At 47.8% G+C, this 19,747-nt stretch overlaps 1 protein-coding gene across 3 annotated transcripts in view; it reads left to right on the plus strand.

The window, feature by feature from the left end:
- LOC144115270 (nuclear pore complex protein Nup133-like) overlaps window positions 1-19,747 on the plus strand; it is a 144,638-nt gene that overhangs the window by 50,500 nt on the left and 74,391 nt on the right. For all 3 annotated transcript variants that reach the window (XM_077649577.1, XM_077649578.1, XM_077649579.1), the window contains 6 exons: window positions 6,151-6,275; window positions 6,395-6,501; window positions 9,844-10,053; window positions 10,705-10,776; window positions 17,645-17,752; window positions 18,497-18,613. In XM_077649577.1, coding sequence (XP_077505703.1) covers window positions 6,151-6,275; window positions 6,395-6,501; window positions 9,844-10,053; window positions 10,705-10,776; window positions 17,645-17,752; window positions 18,497-18,613 — 739 coding nt within the window. The remainder of the gene's footprint in view (window positions 1-6,150; window positions 6,276-6,394; window positions 6,502-9,843; window positions 10,054-10,704; window positions 10,777-17,644; window positions 17,753-18,496; window positions 18,614-19,747) is intronic.

A 19,747-nucleotide genomic window follows, 5' to 3' on the forward strand; every position in this document is an offset into this window, starting at 1 on the left:
TAAAACGGCGGATCGCAGCGCGTTGGTCTACGTCGATGGCGCGCCACAGGCTGGGGCGCAGGTCGACGAGCGGTAGAGCGTACAGGAGTTTAGGTACCGCTATCCCGTTGTAGAACCGGTATGCCAGCTCTGGGGAGCAGCCTTCTCCTTTGGCTTGTAGTCGGTTAGCCACATCGGCCACTTGGCGCGCCTCTTTCCGCAGTTTAGCTACAGCTGGCCGCCAGGTGAGCTGCGCGTCGATAACGAGTCCAAGATAGCGGGCACTTTTTTTCCACGGAAGGGGCACCCCTTTTAGCTGCAGGTTGGGTATAAGTTTCCATGCAGCAGGACGAGGGTGGAGCACGAGGGCCTCCGTTTTGGAAGTTGACAAGCTGAGCCCCACGGTGGAGAGATATTCTCCGACACATTCTAGTGCATGTTGCAACTGCGCTCTAACTGTACGACCAGACAGTGTGGGGCCACTGCAGTAGAGGGCTATGTCGTCAGCATATATGCTGACGCGCACCTGATACAGAAGGGAGCGAGGGATAATGTTCGGGATGTTAGCCAGCACGATATTAAATAAGAAGGGACTAAGAACACTGCCCTGCGGAACGCCCTTGGTGATGAGGCGGGGTGTGCTGAGCGAGCCACCAACTTTCACACGCATTGTTCTGCCTGAGAGAAACGATTTGACATAGCGGTATAAATTCTCAGCCACGCCTATGTTTACCAGAGCATCAAGTATAGATGCGTGGGCGAGCGAGTCAAAAGCGCTCTGAATGTCGAGGAGGACGAGGTAGGCAGCCTGCTTCTTATATTTTGCTTCCTCTAAGAAGGCCGATATTTCCGCTATGCAGTCGGCGGTGCATCGGGAATGGCGGAATCCGCTTTGTTCTGGTGCCAGTGCACCTCTCACGTCCGCCATCCATTGAAGCCGCTTCAGTGCCATATATTCCATCGTTTTCCCTGGGACTGAGGTGAGAGATATCGGCCTGTAAGAGTTGATGTTTGCAGAAGGCTTGCCCGGCTTCAGGACAGGAATAACGATGGCAGTGCGCCAGGACTGGGGGACATCTCCGGTTGCAAATACTTCATTGTAAGCTTCAAGCAGGCGCTGACGTTGGTTACAATTTAAATTCCTCAGCATCTGGTGAGTGACTTGATCTGAACCTGGGGCACTTCGCCGTTTGCGCTTGTGTTCGAGCGCGACATCCAGCTCGTGCGTTGTGAAAGGCTCAGTGCACAGGGCATGAAATTCGCGCGAGAACCACACGAAAGGTACGAATGGAGAAACAGAAAAGATGGAGGCGATGGGCGTGTCACTCACCAGAGTGGGGACAAAGTGTTCAGCGAGGAGGTCGGCCAGCGCAAGAGCATCTATCCCTTTAGCCACCGCTATGGAAAGGGCAGGGAAGCGTGGTGCTTTGGAGTGCAGCATTGATGAAAGAATCCGCCAGCCGCGAGCCTGGGCACGGGGTTCGTCCAGGGCACGACACACTGAAATCCAGCTGCGACGACGCAGCCGTTTGGCGTGACGCAGGCACGCAGCATCCAGACGCTTGTAGATAGTCCAGTGTGCGGGCTTGTTCGTGCGCCGTGCACGGCGTTGAGCCCTTCGACGCGCAGCACGCAGGTTCAAGAGTTTGATGTCTGGCACAGGTGTTCCGGGGAGCACAGCACAGCGTATTGTGGCACCACTCGCACAGGCGGCAATGTGATCGAAGAAGTTATGTGGTTCACATGGATTTTGCTCACATAGCTCGCGAAAGCGCGACCACTGCACTACACTGTATGTCACTTTGTCCGCAGGGCGTTCAGTTCGTGGCAAGATGTCAATAGGCAGGTGGTCTGATCCTGCAGTATCGGGGTGCGTAGACCAGTCGTAGGCACAATCTGGGGAAGCCACGCTGAGGTCGATAGCTGTAGGAGTGCAGCTCGGACGCACAAACGTTGGACTACCTGTGTTCAACAGGTTCAGTCCCGCAGCGCGAATAGCGTCTAGCACGTCACATCCCTGTCTGGATGAGGTGCGGGAACCCCACTCAACATGGCGACAGTTGAAGTCACCACAAATGAGTAGGTTTTGCTTGATTCGTTGAGTGAGACGAACGATGAGCCGTGCGTCCCACGGGTATCCAGGCCGCACATAGACACTTGCAACGGTGGTGTCAGTTCCCCCGAGTCGCACTGTGACGGCAACACACTCGACGGGGCCACCGGTGAGGTCTGCAGTAGGCACTACATGGTGCGCAAAAGATGCACGGACATATATAGCTGCCCGAGGGGATCCAGGTGGGTGTGCGGCGTCGGTGCAAGGAATGTCAGCACAGGTCACCAGCGCGCACTCGGTTGGGCTGCTGTAGCCCAAGTATCCGGGAAGTACGAGGTCCTCTGCGCGCGTGTAAGTCTCTTGTAGCGCGATGACGTCGTACTTTTGTAGAGGTAGTATGGCTGCTAGCTCAGGTTGACGGCGGCGTAGATGGCAGCAGTTCCACTGCAACACACGCGGCCGGTTGACGCGACTGTTTCTAGCCATGATGGTTCAGAGCTTGCTGTGCTGCAAGTGCAGCTGCACATAACTGGCGGGCCGGAGATGCGCTGGGCAATTCCTCTATGAGGGCACGAACGGCAGCGGCAAGCGCGGCGATGACAGCATCACGCTGGTCGAGCTGAGCGATAGGTGCGCTGTCTGGCTTCTTCCCTACCACCACGTCACGAAAAGACCGAGCGGTATGCGGGAGCGCTGGGGCACAGTTGCGTGCAGTGACACTTCCAATTGGAGTCACAGTGACTTCCGTCGCCGGTTCACAGTGTGCTTCGATGTCGGTATTGCTTCCCGTTTTTGCCGCTGGTCTATTGGGCAGGGTGTCAGCAAGCGTAAGGTCCTGCTGTGTTGGTGCAGGGGGGCCCTTTTTGGTTGAATCCGCAGGAGCTGTCTGGCTTGAAAATGCAGCAGAGGTTTGTTTTGCAGTAACTGCACGGCGAGCGTCACGGCGAGACATGGGCTGATGCGATGACGCCAGGAGGACGGCCACTTTGCGTTCTTGTTGCCAACGGGGGCAGCGCGGCTCGGTTGATGTGTGCGTGCCGTTGCAGTTAATGCATCGCGGCCGGGGTGAGTCACATCGGGACTTGTGGTGATCGCGTCCACAGCGGAGGCACCTCGGCTTTGCGGTACACACAGCAGTGGCATGGCCGATGACACCGCACTGCAGGCATTGGAGCGGCCTCGGTAGTCGGGCGCGGACGGGGCGGCGCAGTTTGAAGAGGGAGACCTCTTCGGGTGGGTGGGTGCCCGCGAAGCGGAGTATGATGTCGTTTCCGCTTCTCGTGCAGGCTAGCACCGGCACCTTGCACTCGATGCCCGACATGATGTCCTCGGTCGAGAGCGCGCGGTCCACGCGAAACACTCGACCGGTGCAGCTGTTGCCGCCGGCCTCCTTGGCTCGGACCTTGATGTCGCAGATGGTGGTGATGCCGAGGAGTGGGTCGAGGTCGGCAGATGCGTGCGCGTCCACGGCGACCACGTTCCGGCGGAAATTCACACGCACAGCTTTCACCCCCGGTAGTTTGGACAGTTGAGCGGCGATGGCGTCTCTTGTTGGCTTTAGATAGTTGGCCATCCTGTCCACGGGATAGTAAAGAACGGTGGCGATGTCCGACTTCTTTCCCTGTTGTGGCGCTGCGGTGAAGCGCGCTGCCGACGGCTGAGCGGCAGGAGCCAGGGGAGCCGCTGCGGTGGTTTGTATGCGGCGTCTTGGGGCATTCCTCGCTGGCTTTTGTACTGCGGCGCCAAGCCCCTTCGCTGTCGCTCTGTCGGGCTCCGCGGGAGGGGGAGTGGGGAGCCGCCTGGCCGGAGGGGCACTGGCTCTTTTTTCTGCGTAGGCGAGAGCAGCACGTTCGTAGTCTGCCTCTGTGAATGCTTCGGCCGGGGCGGGGTTTGTTGTGGCGGCAGGAGCGGGGAGCACATTGCTGTCTGCTTCTGGAATGGCTGGAGTTTGGGAATCCAGGCATGTCTGGGTGTCATCGTGTTGACACGCCGCGTCAGCTGTACTCGGCTTGGTTGAGAGCAGGGCTGGGCCGTGGGCTGCTTCGCTACGGCTGATGGTGACAGGTGTGATGCTGTCAAATCGTCGTAGCCGCGGTGGCGGCGGTGTTACAAAGGTTTCAGCGCATCCACCTTTGCTTGCTTCCTGGCCGCTGGCCGCATTCACCGAGGATGTGCTGGCGATTGCGGGTGCGTCGCCAGGTGGAGGGGTCCTCTGTATCGCAGTGACCAGGCGGGCCGCTTCTCCTTGGCGCTGAAGGGTGGCATTCGCTTCAGTGATCAGTTTTCGCAGGCTGCGGGAGCACCCGAAGCTGTTTGTTCGCCTGTGACGATGGAGGGCGTTTCGGATGCCATCCTCATCGAGCATGTGGAGGGCATCTTCTTCGTCCGCCATGGTTCAGATGGTAGGGGTGCCGATGGTCAGGGGGCTGGAGGGGCCATGGCACACAGGCCACGGGGAGTGGGCCTGAGCTAGGCTATGGCGTAATGGAAAAAAAGAAAAACTACAAGAAAAAAAGGAAACTGGGACACGGGAACAGGCGGACTCGATGCCGCGAAGGGAGCGCTCGGGTAAACAGGAGAGGGCACGAAAAACACGTTTTCTCCCTACGGAGGTCGACGATCATCCCCATTACTTGAGGTCTCAACTGTAGCCAGGTGACTCGCGGGAAAGGAGGACTGCATGGCGCTCAATGGATGGAAGTCGGAGACGTCGCGGTGACCTGCCTGGGGAGTTGCTGGACCGCAGGGGGCACATCCCTTATATCTAATGCTCTTAGAAATTTGTGAAGCGCGCGTCTGTTACAATCTTGCTGCGGAGCATTGCGAGAGATGTTTCGATCGGGTGAAGCAGATCTTGGAAGGCCCAGCCTGCGCTGTTTGTGGTCATTTTTCCGACGGGCTTTCGCCGAACGGTACCTCCCTGAATAACGTTGACAAATTTCAAATAAACCCATGCCCACCTTCTCTATTCTTTCGGCAAAAAACACAGCTCACTGGGTTCTTTTGTGGTGCACACGCGCGCAGTGAAGTTGGGAGTAACACAGCAGGCCTGACTGACCGGATTTCTTGAAATGATGCGCGACAAGCACGTGCGTTGATGAAATTAAACTGGAACAATGGGAGTATCAGGCATGGCGAGCGACTTGTGAATATTTAAAGAAAAAATTGCGCTTGAAGGCGTAGACACGTGCGCACTTACAAAAAAAAAAAAATGGGATGCGTCGGTGCGATGAAGGCGGCGGAAATCGTTTCTTACTGCAGTTTCAAGAATTTACGGGGAAGAGGTTTCTTGTTGTACATCTTCGCAACTGCGTTCTGTCTGTTATGTCATGTGCATGGTTTGTTAGCAACGGTTTCATGAACTTCTTGCATATAATATATTGAGCAGTACTTTCCTGTGGCCGCTATCCAATTGTTATCACAGGTCAGGACCGGCAAACCCGCGATTTTATTCACACTAGTTGTAGAGCAAGCATGTGTCCAGTGGCCTTTGAAGATGCCCCCAACCTCCTCTGCTGCCTCCTGTTGGCTTCTCTACACATTTTTGGGCATGGTGTGTCCACCGAATTTTCTTTTTTTTGTGCTGCCTTGTTTTTTTTAGCAACAGTGCTCACTAACCTTCAGTCAATCAATCAATCAATCAATCAATCAATCAAATCTTTTTAGTGAAATTGAAAGTGTCGCCCCTAGTGTAAGTGTTATTAGTTTTCATTCGCTTTCACTGCTTCTTTTCAGTTTTTGTGGAATGTGTAAGCTTACAGTGCTCAGAAACATAATATTTTGGATCCATTTTGGGAGTTAAAGGAACTAGGTTCAAAGCCCAACCAATGAGATAGGCAGTGCCCTGTCTGGATACCACCTCATTTCCACGGCTGAAAATAACCGCTGTGTTGCGATACCATCGGCTCAAAATGAGCATTTCTGGGGAAGATTAAAATATTAAATTTTATGATTTCAGAGATCTCTTTGGGTGCTCAAGCATCAAAGTGTCTCTTACTTTGCATACAAAGAACAAAGACATCATGCTTGATTACATCGCAGGGCACCTTTAAGTGCTGTTGCATCCTCTTCATCGATTTATGCTGCCATTACATGCATTTTGTTCTTCTGTATTAAAGGAGTCAGCTTCACGAGAGCCCCTTGCACCAGTCTCAAGTTCTTGAAGAAACTGCAAACCATGTCGTTGAGATCTTCGGTACTGAGCTCCCTGTACTCGTCAGCGAAGCTCTCATCGAAGCAGAGCGTAAGGACAGTTTAATAGCTTCTGTGCATTTCAGTTTCGCACTTCATTTGTAGCAACGTGTTGCTTGCATTCTTTGTGAAATGCTCTTTTTGCACCTAATTCCACCTGTTATGTTGCAGCTGGCACAGATATCACCACACGCATTTCAAGCTGTGGATGGGCATGGCTGGTTTGCGGCCGAAAGCTGTGTGTGTGGCAATACAAGAAGGGATTGCATAACAGAAATGTAAGTGTCCTGCATCATGTGCTATATGCAACTAACAGTATAGTGAACCATTTTATGCAAAGGATTGGGGGCGAATCAGCGAACATTGTGATAAGATTACTTTGCCTCTGTGGCGCCCCGGGTCATCGCGGGAGTATGGAAATAAATACTGCGTGCATGACCCAGCTTGGTCAGTCTGAAACCCGCTGAATTGCGTGCATTTTTTTTCCAGCATGATGGCTGGCATGGCCCGGGACTACGCAGCTATTGCAAGCAACTCGATCATTTACCCAGTCGTTCAGCGTGTTTCGCGAAATGTGTGGTCTTTCAGTCATCTTTCAAAAATCATGATTGCTAGCTTACGAAAGGATGTAGAATGACATATGGCACAAGTTCTAGCATTTGCCTTGCGTACGTCTGTGAGAATGTGTGCCTTTCAGTGAATAAAATTTTGATTTTTTTTTTTTCGCCATAAGAACGCAGGTATCGAATTATCCAAAATAGAGAGAACAGGCAAGCACTACCAGTCAGAAGGCACCAAAATGAGTTCTCTGTTCAAGTTGTGGGGCCTGCAATGACAGATACAGCTTGACCTTGGGACGCTCCGAGTATGCTAGCTGCTGCACCCACGAGCAGCTAGAGGAAGCTGTTCAAAAGACACGCACCTAGCCGCTGCTGGAATGAAAGCTACGCCGCGCCCACGAGGCTTTGCATTGAATTTTGGTTTTAAAGTTTGTTATTAATAGGTGCAATTATTTTTTACACAAAATGAAATGTACTGGCGAAGTTCCCAAGCCAAGAGCCACTGGCAAAACCTCTTCGCTTGTTAACAAAAAAAAAAAATCTTGACTCCTAAGAACTCTCTCGACAGAGGTCTGTCTGGTTAGGATTGTGAATTTAAGGAATAAATGAACAGCATCCCAGTTCTTCTAAAAAAACACGCCATTTCAAAATCTACTCTGTTTGTTCATCAAGGCTTGACTGCTGGAGAGTTGCAGCTTGGGTTTAAAAAGCCCATGTATAGCCATTTGGCAGGTCACTGATCCTAAACCGTGGGTGTCCCTTTAAAGAGTACTGTATCAAATGCAGCAAGCAATGAAAAAGTGGGTTTGTATATGGCTGGTACAGGCATGAGTAAAAAATGATTAGCAGAGTGACATCACTGGAACGGCGAAAATCACACCACGCGGCTGGTGCGGCACTGTGCTTTGCGAACACACTTGGTACTTTTGTTATCAGCATGTTTGTAGCTGCAGTCCAACTCGTCTTATCTGCCGCTCTGGTGGCATGTCACTAGTGCTGATCTTTTTTACTCGCGACTGTACGGGGTCTGTCCCAAAACTTCCCAGATCATTTTTTTATAAATCATTTATTCAGTATCAGTTTTCAATCTTTTTAAAACTTTTCAATGTATTCTCTCTCTGCTTCGATGCACTGTTTCCAATGCTTCACTCAATCATTGAAGGCACCCTGGAAGCCGTCAATGGGAAGCTCCTTCTGCGAGGTCGTCGCAGCTCCTTTAACTGGCTCCAACGTCCCATGCCCAGTTTCTTTTAGGGTTCTTTTGATCCTTGGGAACAAAAATAAGTTTGGTGGTGCCAGATTGGGGCTGTATAGCGGCTGGGGTAGCGTGCCACACCTATTTTGGTCTGCTGGAGACAGTGAGCGTGTTGTGGCTTGACACGTTATCATGGTGCAAGACCCAATTGTTGCGAATTTTTTCGGACGCTTCGAACCCTATTGCACAACCTTTTGAGCACTTTAGAATAAAACTCCTTGTTGAGTGTTTATCCCTGCGGTACGAATTCACAGTGAACCACACCTTTTCTGTCAAAAAATACAATGAGCATTGCCTTGATTCGTGATTTGTTTATCCTTGCTTTTTTCGGGCAAGGAGACTTCATGATGTGCCACTCGCTGCTGTGACGCTTTGATTCGATATCATACTCATAAATCCACATCTCGTTCCCTGTGATCACTCTGTCCAAAAATTCTGGGTCCGTTTCGTATCGTTCATTTAATTCCTGGCACTTGAACAAACTCGTTTCCTTCATCTCACTTGTCAGGACTTCTGGCACCATTTTTGCGCAGACTTTCCTCATTTGAAGATCCTGTGTTAAAATGCGATGAATGATTTTTTTGGGTATTCCACACTCCTCCCTAATCATTGGAACTCTTATGAAGCTATAGCTTAAAAACATTTATTGGCTATTGACTGGTTGCAGCTAGAGAGGTGATTGGGTTGGGTGTCCTATTGGTTTGTTCCCCCACAACACTAGGTGGAGCGAAACGCAAAAGGAGCGTGTGTGTTGTGCGGTGTCAGTGCACGTTAAAGATTCCCAGCTAGTCGGAATTATTGCGGTGCCTCCACTAAGGCAATCGCCAGTCCTTGTGCAAAACTTGGCGCACTTTTTGCACTGAGTCGTATGTTTGTGATGTCGATGGGCGTCTTGAGCGTTCGTCGTCATTGATGGACTCCCGACATTCTCAGAACGTCTTGTGCCACATGAAAGTTTGGCCTTGTTTCATTGCGCCGTCACCGTAGGCTTTACGAAGCATTTCGAGTGTCTCCGCCCTATTGTTACCCAGTTTCACTCAAAACTTGATTCTATAATGCTGCTCCAAAAACTGGCTCATTTTTTTCTCGGTGAAGGCGCAGTAGCTACCTCTGTGCGGAGCGTGACCTGCTCAACAACTGCCCGCAGGAAACTGAGACCAGTTTCGTTTCAAAGCTTAGATCCCCCACTAACTTCTCCACCCAAAGCGCTGCCCCGCCTGGCGGCGCAGCTCTCTACAAAATATCGTTCCGGGAAGTTTTGGGACAGGCCCTATACATGGAGATAAACATATTTGTTGTTTCATTTTCAGGCTGATCTTTTTCATCACACAAAATTTGAAGAAAATTCAGATTTAACCTACCTCAGGGTTAGAATTTGTCCTTAAATTCAAATTTGGATTTAATTGAACCGGTCTTGCATGCAAGGTATTATTGAGAGACAAGAAGAGAGCAAGAGAGATTATGGAGCAGATTTGAGTTATGTTATAGCAGAAATCAAGACGAGGAAATGAGCGGGGGCATAACGTGTGATGCTGCAAACAGATAGGTTCATTAAGGTAACGTATTCTAAGGAAGTGAACACACAGCCAAGAGCAGTGGAAAGTCGGGTGGAGGAAAGTGATTAGGGATTTTGCAGGAATGTGGTGTGGCAGCAGCTTGTGTGGAACAAGGGCAATTGGAGAGCAATACCAGGGCCTTTGTCCTGCAGTGGACATAATCCAGCCGATGACTATCACCTTGGATGTCTTACTGTGTCCACCTTGTGTGGAGTTTCACTTCACTGCTTCTGCGACTCTATCTGACAGTGCCACGTGCTGATGCTGCCGCCGAGTGACCTGGCCCACCGGGCCGACCTGGTCTGTGTGCTGCTGAGGGGTCAGCTTGCCCCGGCGGCACTGGTTGTGGCGCCAGCTGGCATTTTGCGCTACTGGCCCAACATCGCCCATGAAGATTGCTCCATCGATGCTCTAGCCGACCTCCACGGAGAAGAGTGCTGCTCCCTTACCAACACGGAGGTGAGCGAGTCCAGCAAGTATTTATTAGTTATAGGGATATAAACCAATGAAAAGGCAGTGTTTGCAATTCTTTGATACGCCAAATTGTTATGATGCTGCCGCTAAATGGAGCTTAAAGTTAGGCCTAGGCCTTTTTTGCTACACATCGCTGCACCAGACAGGTGTGTCGCATGCACATTTATTGAGTTTCAGATGTCTTGAGCCATTTGTAAACATTACAGCTTTACTTTTAGCTACTTGTCCACATTGCTGAAAGACAATGTTAAAGTTGAATGACATCTAATGACTGCTTCCAGCTTTTGTTGACCAACTACTACAGTCAACTACTCTAGGTGGTCGTCCGTGATGTCAACTTAACAAATTGCATTGCCTTTGACGGACAATTGAGGTTGAGTGCAGTTTTTGTGTTTTCTTTTTTTTTTTTTTTGATCCTTGTGCAATCTGTTATTGTCTGTTTGGACCAGTGTCGGAAAAGAAGTAAATAGTTGTTCATTTGTTGCCTGTTATTCTAGAAATTGTTTGCGGCTGAGGCTGCACTCATGTTGCCAAGTCCTTGGGAATGGCCAGTTGGCCACACTGCTCAGTTCAATGTTGCAGCATCCCTGAGAAACTAGTAATTTTGTAATTACTGTAATTTTGCTGCTGTTGCAGCCTCTCGGCTGCATCGTGGCCACCACTACAAGCTCCCTGATGCTGGTGACACCATCCACCATTGAAGGACAAGTAAGTTGGCAAAAGTTGCATCTTGCCGTATCTGAGTCCCTAAGCTTACCAGGCTATAACAAGCTAGCCTGGTCATCAAAATTTGAATTTGTTGGGTTAACCCCATCTATGGCAAAGTATTTTGTTAGCAGGGCAGTTTTGTACACCCATTGCAGACTTCTTTTTCATCTTGCGTTTGTGTTCTGCATAACCAGCATTCTTTTCATGTTCATCACTTTTAAAAAATCATAGCCCACTGCATAATTTTAGTTGCATGTTTTTTTTCTTTGCAATGATACAAAGATAGTATACATTGATCACCGCACGAATATTCACCTACAGCTGCTAATTGCAGTAGGTGCTCATTAATGCAAACTTCAAGGTCCTAATCAGAAGTTTGAGGTATGAGAAGTGCACCTTAATATGGTCCAGAACTAAATGGGATTTTTTGATAGATATCTATACATACAAATAATATTTTTGACCTGTTTTTTTATGCAAATTCAGTTTTTTTAGCACCACATGATTATGGGTGAAAGGCAGTTATATGTATACTCAAGTGTGGGTGAAAACAAAATATCAATAATGCGCTGGTACCTCCAAAAGTAAAATCACCTTACCTCAAGGGACTTCTGGAAAAATGGTACGAATTGTTTAAAGGTTGAATAATAGTTGAACGTCTGCAAAAAATGCTTTCAGAAACAGTTTTGCACCACAGAAAATTTAATTGATGAAAAAATAGGCAACAGTCATCGGCTTTTAAGAGAAAACTGCGCAGAAATGGCAATTTGTTGCAATTCTTTCTTTGTGTACTGCATTCCTATGCCCACTATTGGGAATACCAAAGCAGAACTGCACCATATTAAGGCCTTCCACGACATCCTTCACAACGGCGACACATTGTCAGTGGGGCCTGCTCACAAGCGGCGTTATAAAGTCCTGGCCATAATATTACGGAGTACAGCTCAGCAATCAAACTGTTGTGACACCTTACCTAACGGAAATTAGGACTTACTGTATACATATGCTACCATATGCCACTAATGCACTCGCGCATGAAACAAAGAAACCATCGTGTCTTCTGTACGGAACGCAGAAAATCTCTGCTGCCAAAGTGTGCTCCGTAATATTTTGGCTTCACTTGTACATGAAAGGAGGCTTCACCAAACAAAGAGCGACGTGGATGGAAGCAAGGGGATTGGACTTTTGTGCCCGAATTGAGACGCCTTCTAAAAAGAAAAAAGGCACAGTGACGTGCTGGTTAGCATCTAAACCTTTGGCCAGCCGGGCTTGTCTCGCTGAAGTGTGGCCGACAGCTGCAATCGTCACGGGCTGATAGCAAAGCTCAGAAAATGAAACTATGCAGCGACAGGGTGACTCTGATTGGCACGGCCCCCCTTTGAACTGCGTTTGAGTGAACCAGTTGGAGGAGCCGAATTTTGAGCTAACTCAGCACTAGAAATATGGCGTGTTCGACCTTGGTCGCCACTGTTTCACGTGCCAGGAGCGCAGTAACAAGACAAAGTTTGAATTAACCAAATTTAAGAGAAATCACGATATCAACTGACTGGCTCTAAAACGCATTGAAAATACAGCCTGCCAGCCAGAATTTTAAAATTTGTTTGATTTCACTGAAAGTACAAATTATTCAAGTTTGAATTATCACGAGTCTGCGGCAATTTATAACTGAACTTTTCTCTCATGCGCTTTCGATTTCATCAGCCAAACAAAGGTTATCACTTTAATTTATGTGAGGCATGAAAAAAATTGCTGCTTCTTTGTTGTCATTCCAGCTCTTGAAGCAGGCTGGCTTAAGTGGTTTAGTGAACGAAAACTGCATATCAATGCTTATATTGCAGTTTTTTCATACCTCGCGTGGCCTAAAGCTACTTTTGAAGTCGCAGCCATCATTGGGTTGATCAGGCAAAAACTGAAATAGCATAAAAGAAGAAATTCAACTCGCCGCGGTGGCTCAGTGGTTATGGTGTTCGGCGGCTGACCTGAAAGGCGCAGGTTCAGTCCCGGCCGCGGCAGTCTCATTTCAATGAAGGCGAAATGCCAGATACCCATATACTGTGCGATGTCAATGCGCTTTAAAGAACCCGAGGTGGTCGAACTTATCTGGAGCCCTCCGCAACGGCGCCCCTCATATCCTGTGTCACTTTAGCACGATAAACTCCATAAAACCAAGCCAGAAGAAATTCACTCATAAATTATTTAGCAGTTATAGGGGAATAGCACATCATTTCAAAGAAGAGAACTCGCAAGTGAAAATTTTGTGTTTATAATTACATATTTAATGTGAAAGTCGGTGGGGTTATGATGGTCATTCTTGTCAGCAATAAACAGCCACAGCCTTGTAGCACATCCTCACAAGTGAGTTAGTTACATCTGCATGTTTGCTTTGATCAAGTCTCGTATCAGTGGACATTCTTTCTATCTCAGATTGAGTGTCATAGGCTTATTTGCATTGTGACAGTCAAAACGCCTTTGTTTTTACAAAGGGAGGCTTCATTTTAAATGGGGCTGTTATAAGCGGGCATGACTGTAGTTAGCCAGTGTGTTTACCTTGAAGAAAAGCTTAAAATAGTAAGTAGGCCTTTTGCTGTAACATCTTGTGTCGCAGGTGTCAGTCACGTTCCCTCAAGCTCAAGAGCAGAAGAGTTTCTGACAGAAAATTCATTTTAAGTTTTTTCCTACATGCTTGGTTATTCGGACTTTTTTGCGGCCCTGCCGCATGGCGTATAGAGCCAGTGTATAATAGTGACTAAATTTTCGGACACATTGCAAATGATTGCTCAATTTTTTGGACTTGTGTCACTAAGTTGCCGTTCTACGGAAGAACCTCAGTTCGAATTTCAAGAAATATCGAGAAGTGATTAGAATATAATGGACTTTAAGCTATAAGAGAGCCTCTTTAAATGATACATTCGAGCCCACTTATAGTGGCCGCAGTTATAACAAATGCTTTCTCATTACAAATGAGGGCGGTGCTACCGTCAAAATGCATTTTAGGGCAATTATCTCAGATACAATGAACAAGGGATGCCACACAACTCAATTACAGCGAATGAGCACGTCCTGTAAATTCGACCCTGGAGTTGAAAACCCTCTTTCTTCCCAGGTGAAAATCGTAACTGGTCCAACTGGTCTATGGACAAAAATTTCCAGTTGATTCCAATTGCAACCAATTGACAATGAGCTGCTTCTCAGCTGGTGCAGTTGGAACTGAGAATGTCCCATAAACCAGTTGGACCAGTTAAGATTTTCACCAGGGTTGCAGGAGTGGAGAGCGACAAGCACCTCCAAGCTTCCTTGACACCTCCTTCCCCCCTTTCTATGGAAAGAATGCCACCATCCAAAGGCAAACAAATAAATACGGGATGTGCAGAATGCTGACACAACAGTTTGCCAGATGCAGCCGCCAAAAACGCATGGTTTGGAAGGACATGCCTTGTGCTGGAAAAAAGGGCAGTAAGTTTCGCGTTACCATCATGTGCCCAAGAATGGATAGCAGCAACCAGTGGCCGTGCGTCATCGGGAAGGCTTGCAAAAATTCAGTGCTTTGGAAGCTACATTCTGGTGTGCTACAGGCACCACGGAAAGGCCTGGGCGTTGCGTGACGTTTTTTTTTTCTACGAATGTTCCACTAGACATAAATTTAGTGTGGGTATGGGGATGAGAGGCAATTTGTTCATCGGGAGGCTGAAAAAAAATATAAGGTCTTGTTCTTGCTCGGTGATAGTGCGATGCACCACTCCTTCTCTGACTGCGGCAACCACGCTTTACTGCCACCGAACGCGACGTTCTAGACCTGCCAACTTGGCACTGGCATAATTCGTGTGCTATAGGTGTCTAATCGGCGCTGTGTTACCAGAGCATACCGATAGCAATTGAGTGACCAGATGCCAGCGTCCCAGTTTGGGTAACTCTTTTTCTTCCCGCCATGGGGTACGTTCGCGTGGATGGAACTAACGGCGAGTTGCATCAAGAACTGTGTGCGTAAGGCAGAATTTATCATCCCAGGAACGATGGATGGAAGATGCTCTTGTTACGGACACATTTAGATTGTGGCAACATGTCGACATGCAGCTAGCATGACCTGATGTTGCCTGGGACGGCTTCATTAGTGCGAATGATGATGCCGACTTTGGAGAGCCATACACTGAAGAAAATATTAGTACCCGAAGTAATGAACCCTCCCATTGCCAGGGATGTGATGAAGTTGATGAGGAGGCCGACCTACCACTAGCTGCCGTGGAGGCTAGCACTGTTATTAGTTAAGTCGCGTTTCTGAAGGAGCTTGTGGATAGCAGCGCTATAGGCGAAGGGCATATGATTGCTCTGGAGGGCTTGGAAGGAGCTGTAATAGGCTCTAGTTTGTATAAACAGACGTGCATAACTGATTTACACTGTGTGACTTTGTATATTTGGCTGCAACATGGGAAGTCTACTTACTTTGAACCTCGGATACACTGAATGTAATCCATGTGACCGTCAGGTTCGTTTTAAGTGGGCTCCACTGTATTTTTTTTGGTTTAGTGCATTGCGCACATGTGATTATAAGCTCCTGTCATTGCCAGATGTCTTCCGCTATACAGACTTACAATACAGACACAGTTCATGACCCTTCTCTGTGCCGAGTCCTCTCTTCCCAAGTATGCGAGGAGGCAGTGGCGATGTTTTTCAAAGCGATTGGCTGCATACCTGCAGCAAAATGCATCACAGCCCTGACTTTCTGATCGTGATTTTGGCAATAACATGCGTTTTGCTGACAGGCAAAGTGCCTCTCATTATGTACCAGCCGTCACGTAGTGCATGCAGCAGTGTATTGCCGTTTCTGAGGTTGATTTTCGGCTCTAGTCACTAGGCCTAAATATGCAGGCTTCAGCCATGATCTAGTGGTTTTGGTGCCCGTCTTGGCTGGGAGAGGTTGTTGGTTCAAAACCCACTGCTGGACACCCACCAGTAAAAATGGGGACAAGCGCCCCCCGGGCTGGCACCCAGCTTTCTTCAGAGGTTTGCGCTGGTAGGACCGAAGCGGTGACCTTGTGACAGAGCATCCACCTTGCATTTGGGAGGTATTAGGTCTGTTCCCTAGTGCCAGCGGGTGCCCACCAATTTTTTAACGGGTACAAGATTTCCCCCAGCCTGATGCTCGGCTTTTCTGAGGTGAAATGCTTGAGAAAAGGGTCTTGGACCAAACCATTGAATTGATGGGTCAGTGATTCCTTCGGTTGTCATACAACTTAAACATTCTTTTCTGAAGCATTTCATCCCAGAAAATTCAAGCACCACACCGGGGGAAATTTTTCACCCTTTAGAAAACCGGTAGGTACCCATCAGCACTGAGGGTCGAACCCAGCACCTCCCGAATGCAAGGTGGATGCTATGAACTCAAGGCCACCTCCCGTGAAGTGAACTTGTGCAGTGGAGTCACTTTTAATGTGATGGTGTTAAGGCTCTTGTTCTGTAGAAAATACGGCGTCATTGGTGGTGTCATGGACAACAAACTGCCCACCATGGCAGGTGGCAAAATTAATGATCGGTCACGACAAGTTGCTCTGGAAGCGCAACTTGGGTCTCACAAGCCCCACTGGTAGCTGTGTTAGAAACAGCCGCCTGCCGAGGCCGTGGTGCATCACATAACCGCTCCACTACTGCACCAGGCGGAGTATGAGGTCTCCCCGCTATTTATGAAATAAAGTTAGAGAAGGACCAATTCTGCATATATGGGCATGTAGGCAGAACCCAGGTGAGAGAGAAAGAGTACTTGCCCGGGAGGGATCTGTAATACTGTATCACACTGTACTCTTAAAGGGGCTCTGAAAGGGGTTCTAATAGCTTTGCGGTATGCCTGGGGTGTTAAAGCATGCCGCTTCATGAATATTGTCCAGCATGAATTTTTTTAATGGGCTTTGTATAAGCTGAGTTATCTGTAGTAAAAATTTTAATTTCAGCATGTTTGCATCTTTCCCTCTCCTCTTGTCACTTTTTGTTCTCTGGAAGGTCGGCGCTCCTCCACCAGCCCACCTCCAGGGGCGGAGCTTCCTGACCCGCTGGAGCTACGCGACTTACCGGCCGCGGCCATGGTAGCTTCCTGGTTCAATTTATGGGGTTTAATGTCCCAAAGCAAATCAGGCTATGAGGGATGCCATAGTGAAGGGCGCCGGAAATTTCGACCACCTGAGGTTCTTTTCCTGATATCTGAAAGAATCTAACCAACAGCCATCTCTCAATTCCTTGAAAGGTGTTTCAGAGCCCTTTTAATTGATGGGAAAAGAACAGGGAACGTATTATGGAACAATCAAATCACAAACTGGATCCATTGGCCCAGCTCCTAATGGTTGATATATCTGCCAGTCCATGCTGACTTATAGGAGCTTTGTGACTAATAGGAGTTATGTGACTGTTTTGAAGTTGTGATCATTCCGTAATTTGGCCCCAGTATCTGTGTCTGTGGAAGGATATGCAAAGAGGACCCTGAGCCACTGAAGGGACTCATTAACACTATCGTGTCATACCCTTAAGGCAGAGCATAAGTGTCCTCTCAAGTTTGTGCATCTGGACTTTGTCCCATCTCGTGCATTTGTCGGTGATGTTTCGACAGCAGCACAGTCATAAAACATCGATCTCATGGAAGCCGACACCATCTATTGTCTGTGTACACGATGCATTACAAGATTAGTCGCATGAAGTGTCAGAATGCACACACAACTACTGACCTTTTCCACCAGTTGCTTGGCAGTTAGAATTGAAGTGATTTTTTTACGGCTGAATTTAATTTTTCAGATATTTTTGCGGTTCCTAGACAGTCTGCTTCATGTGCTGCATGTGAGATTGAGTGACAGATCTCTTACTCTGGTATTGCAACATCGTTATCTTACAGACTACACTGCTGATCAAGCCCCTTAAGACACCCCAGGGACTTCTAACAGGCATTGGACAGCAAGTGTCATCGTTTATTTTCGGGACTATGCCTGCCCAGTTGGAAGCTGTGAGTGTTCCCTGAGGTTGTTACTAACGTTAAATGTGCTTTTGTTTCAAGCGGCAGTGAAACGTTCATCTCTGTCTAGCTGTTACTCTTAGTTGAGTTGTGCCTGCTCCTTTTGTGTAATATCAAATGCATTTTAAATAAAAAAGGTACTAACAAAACAATTCCACCTCCCTGTCATTGCACTTAAGCATTTTCTTTTCTTCCAAACATTGGCATGCAACTTCAACAAGGAAATCCCCCCACCTCTTACCTGCCCCACTACCCCACCCCATCCCTCACCCTCCCTTACCGAGCGATGGGAGACCTTGCTAACCAGCCTCGCCGTGGAAGACCAGCTCGTCCTGATCTCCAGGGGCCAGGCGGCTAGGGAATCATATGGGTCCCGTGAAGAAGGAACCACTCCCATCGACGGCGTCTAAGCAGACGTCGAGCTCGAATCAATAAAGTTGTTTCTCTCTCTCTCTCTTACTGTAGTCTAAGCACAAAAGGAAACAATGGTGTATCACTTCATAGAAGTTGATAGTTTTCTGCACAGTTTGAAGGAGAACAGAGAAGATTCACTATTGGGTTGGCAGCGATGGTTATTATGTAAAAGGTTGCGATCATTGCCTGATTGCCAGCAAGTTTAGTGCAGCATTCCTTGGTGCATTAACATTGCATGCGATTTGTGGCTGGCATAAACCTTGTGTTTGCCTTGAGCTTTTTACTCTTGCTAGGCACTGATGCATTTCCTCAATTTTTCAGAGGTACCTCGCAAAAGTGCTTGTGGAGCCAACAATGGAAGAAGGCGGAAAGTATTTCTACGTGCTCCTTCGAAACAGCCTCCAGAAATGGTTCCTAAAAGATAAAGACCCCGAGAAGGTGAGTGGTAACAGGTCTTTGCTTGCCATTCAGCTCCTCATTGGAAATGACACTGACAGCTCGTAACTCACATGTGCACTTAATGTAATGCTCTTCAAGCTTGGCATGGTTGAGAAGCATATGCTCAGTCGTTGCATTTCTTTGAGAATGCTGAATGAACCTGGAGTTGACACCTGTGCTGTGATTTGCCTTTGTAGAGATCAACTTAGTTTAGTCCAGTTGACTTTTGCTAGAGAGAAGTCAGGCTGCACTGAATTTGCAAAACGTTACAGACAGACAGTAGAGCTTGGCATGTGTTGACCTGAACTCAGTCACCCTGTTGCTATGTCCGTTCATTCTGTTACCTTTTTTTTTCCCCCAAAGTGCACTTTTTCCTCTGGCTGATCTGATTTTTAAAAGTGCGCACAGAATTTGCATGGCAGCACCACTTTTTCATGTGTGTAGCTAATGACGATATGCATGTAGCCAATTCTGCACTGAAGTTATGGCTCGCTCTCTCACCAAAAGGGTTGTGATGCTGTGAACTGTGCTTCTCTCATGCATACCCTTTTATTTTGCGATGATTTGGAGAAAACGGTGCTCTTTAAAATTTACGGTCAGCCAGCTTATTATTTTCACTGTCTTAATGGCAAGACTGTGAGGCTACTATATATCTGCATGGAGTGCCTGCAGATAGTTATGGGTTTTAGCTTTCATAGTGCTGCAGTTTTCTATGTGGAATATGTGCACAAGTGCATGATATACAATCATATGGTGCCTGATGTTGGTTCTGGTACTTCCGGAAAGATCAGAAGCATGTTAAAAGCATGTTGTTGTTGTAGCCGTATATGGAACTAAATTTATTGGTATCTAATTTTGTTTTCTAATAACTGCCTCGTGCATTACTGTGTAAAGACTTGATTGTTTTGTGGTTTGCATGAAATAAACTGTACTAATGCATTAAATGTTGCTTCACGTCTTTCTTGAAACTTCCTTTTTATGTATGTTTCATATCTGGTCTGCTCTCAATAGTTCAAACTTGAAGGGGGACGAAAATTTTTTTAAAATTATGATTTGTTCCTGTCATCATAACATGTACTGAAATGGTTTTTGTTAATTCAAACTCTGCTTAACGATAAACTGAAATTAACTGGC

This window comes from Amblyomma americanum, chromosome 1 (genome assembly GCF_052857255.1).
Source record: "Amblyomma americanum isolate KBUSLIRL-KWMA chromosome 1, ASM5285725v1, whole genome shotgun sequence".
NCBI lineage: Eukaryota > Metazoa > Arthropoda > Arachnida > Ixodida > Ixodidae > Amblyomma > Amblyomma americanum.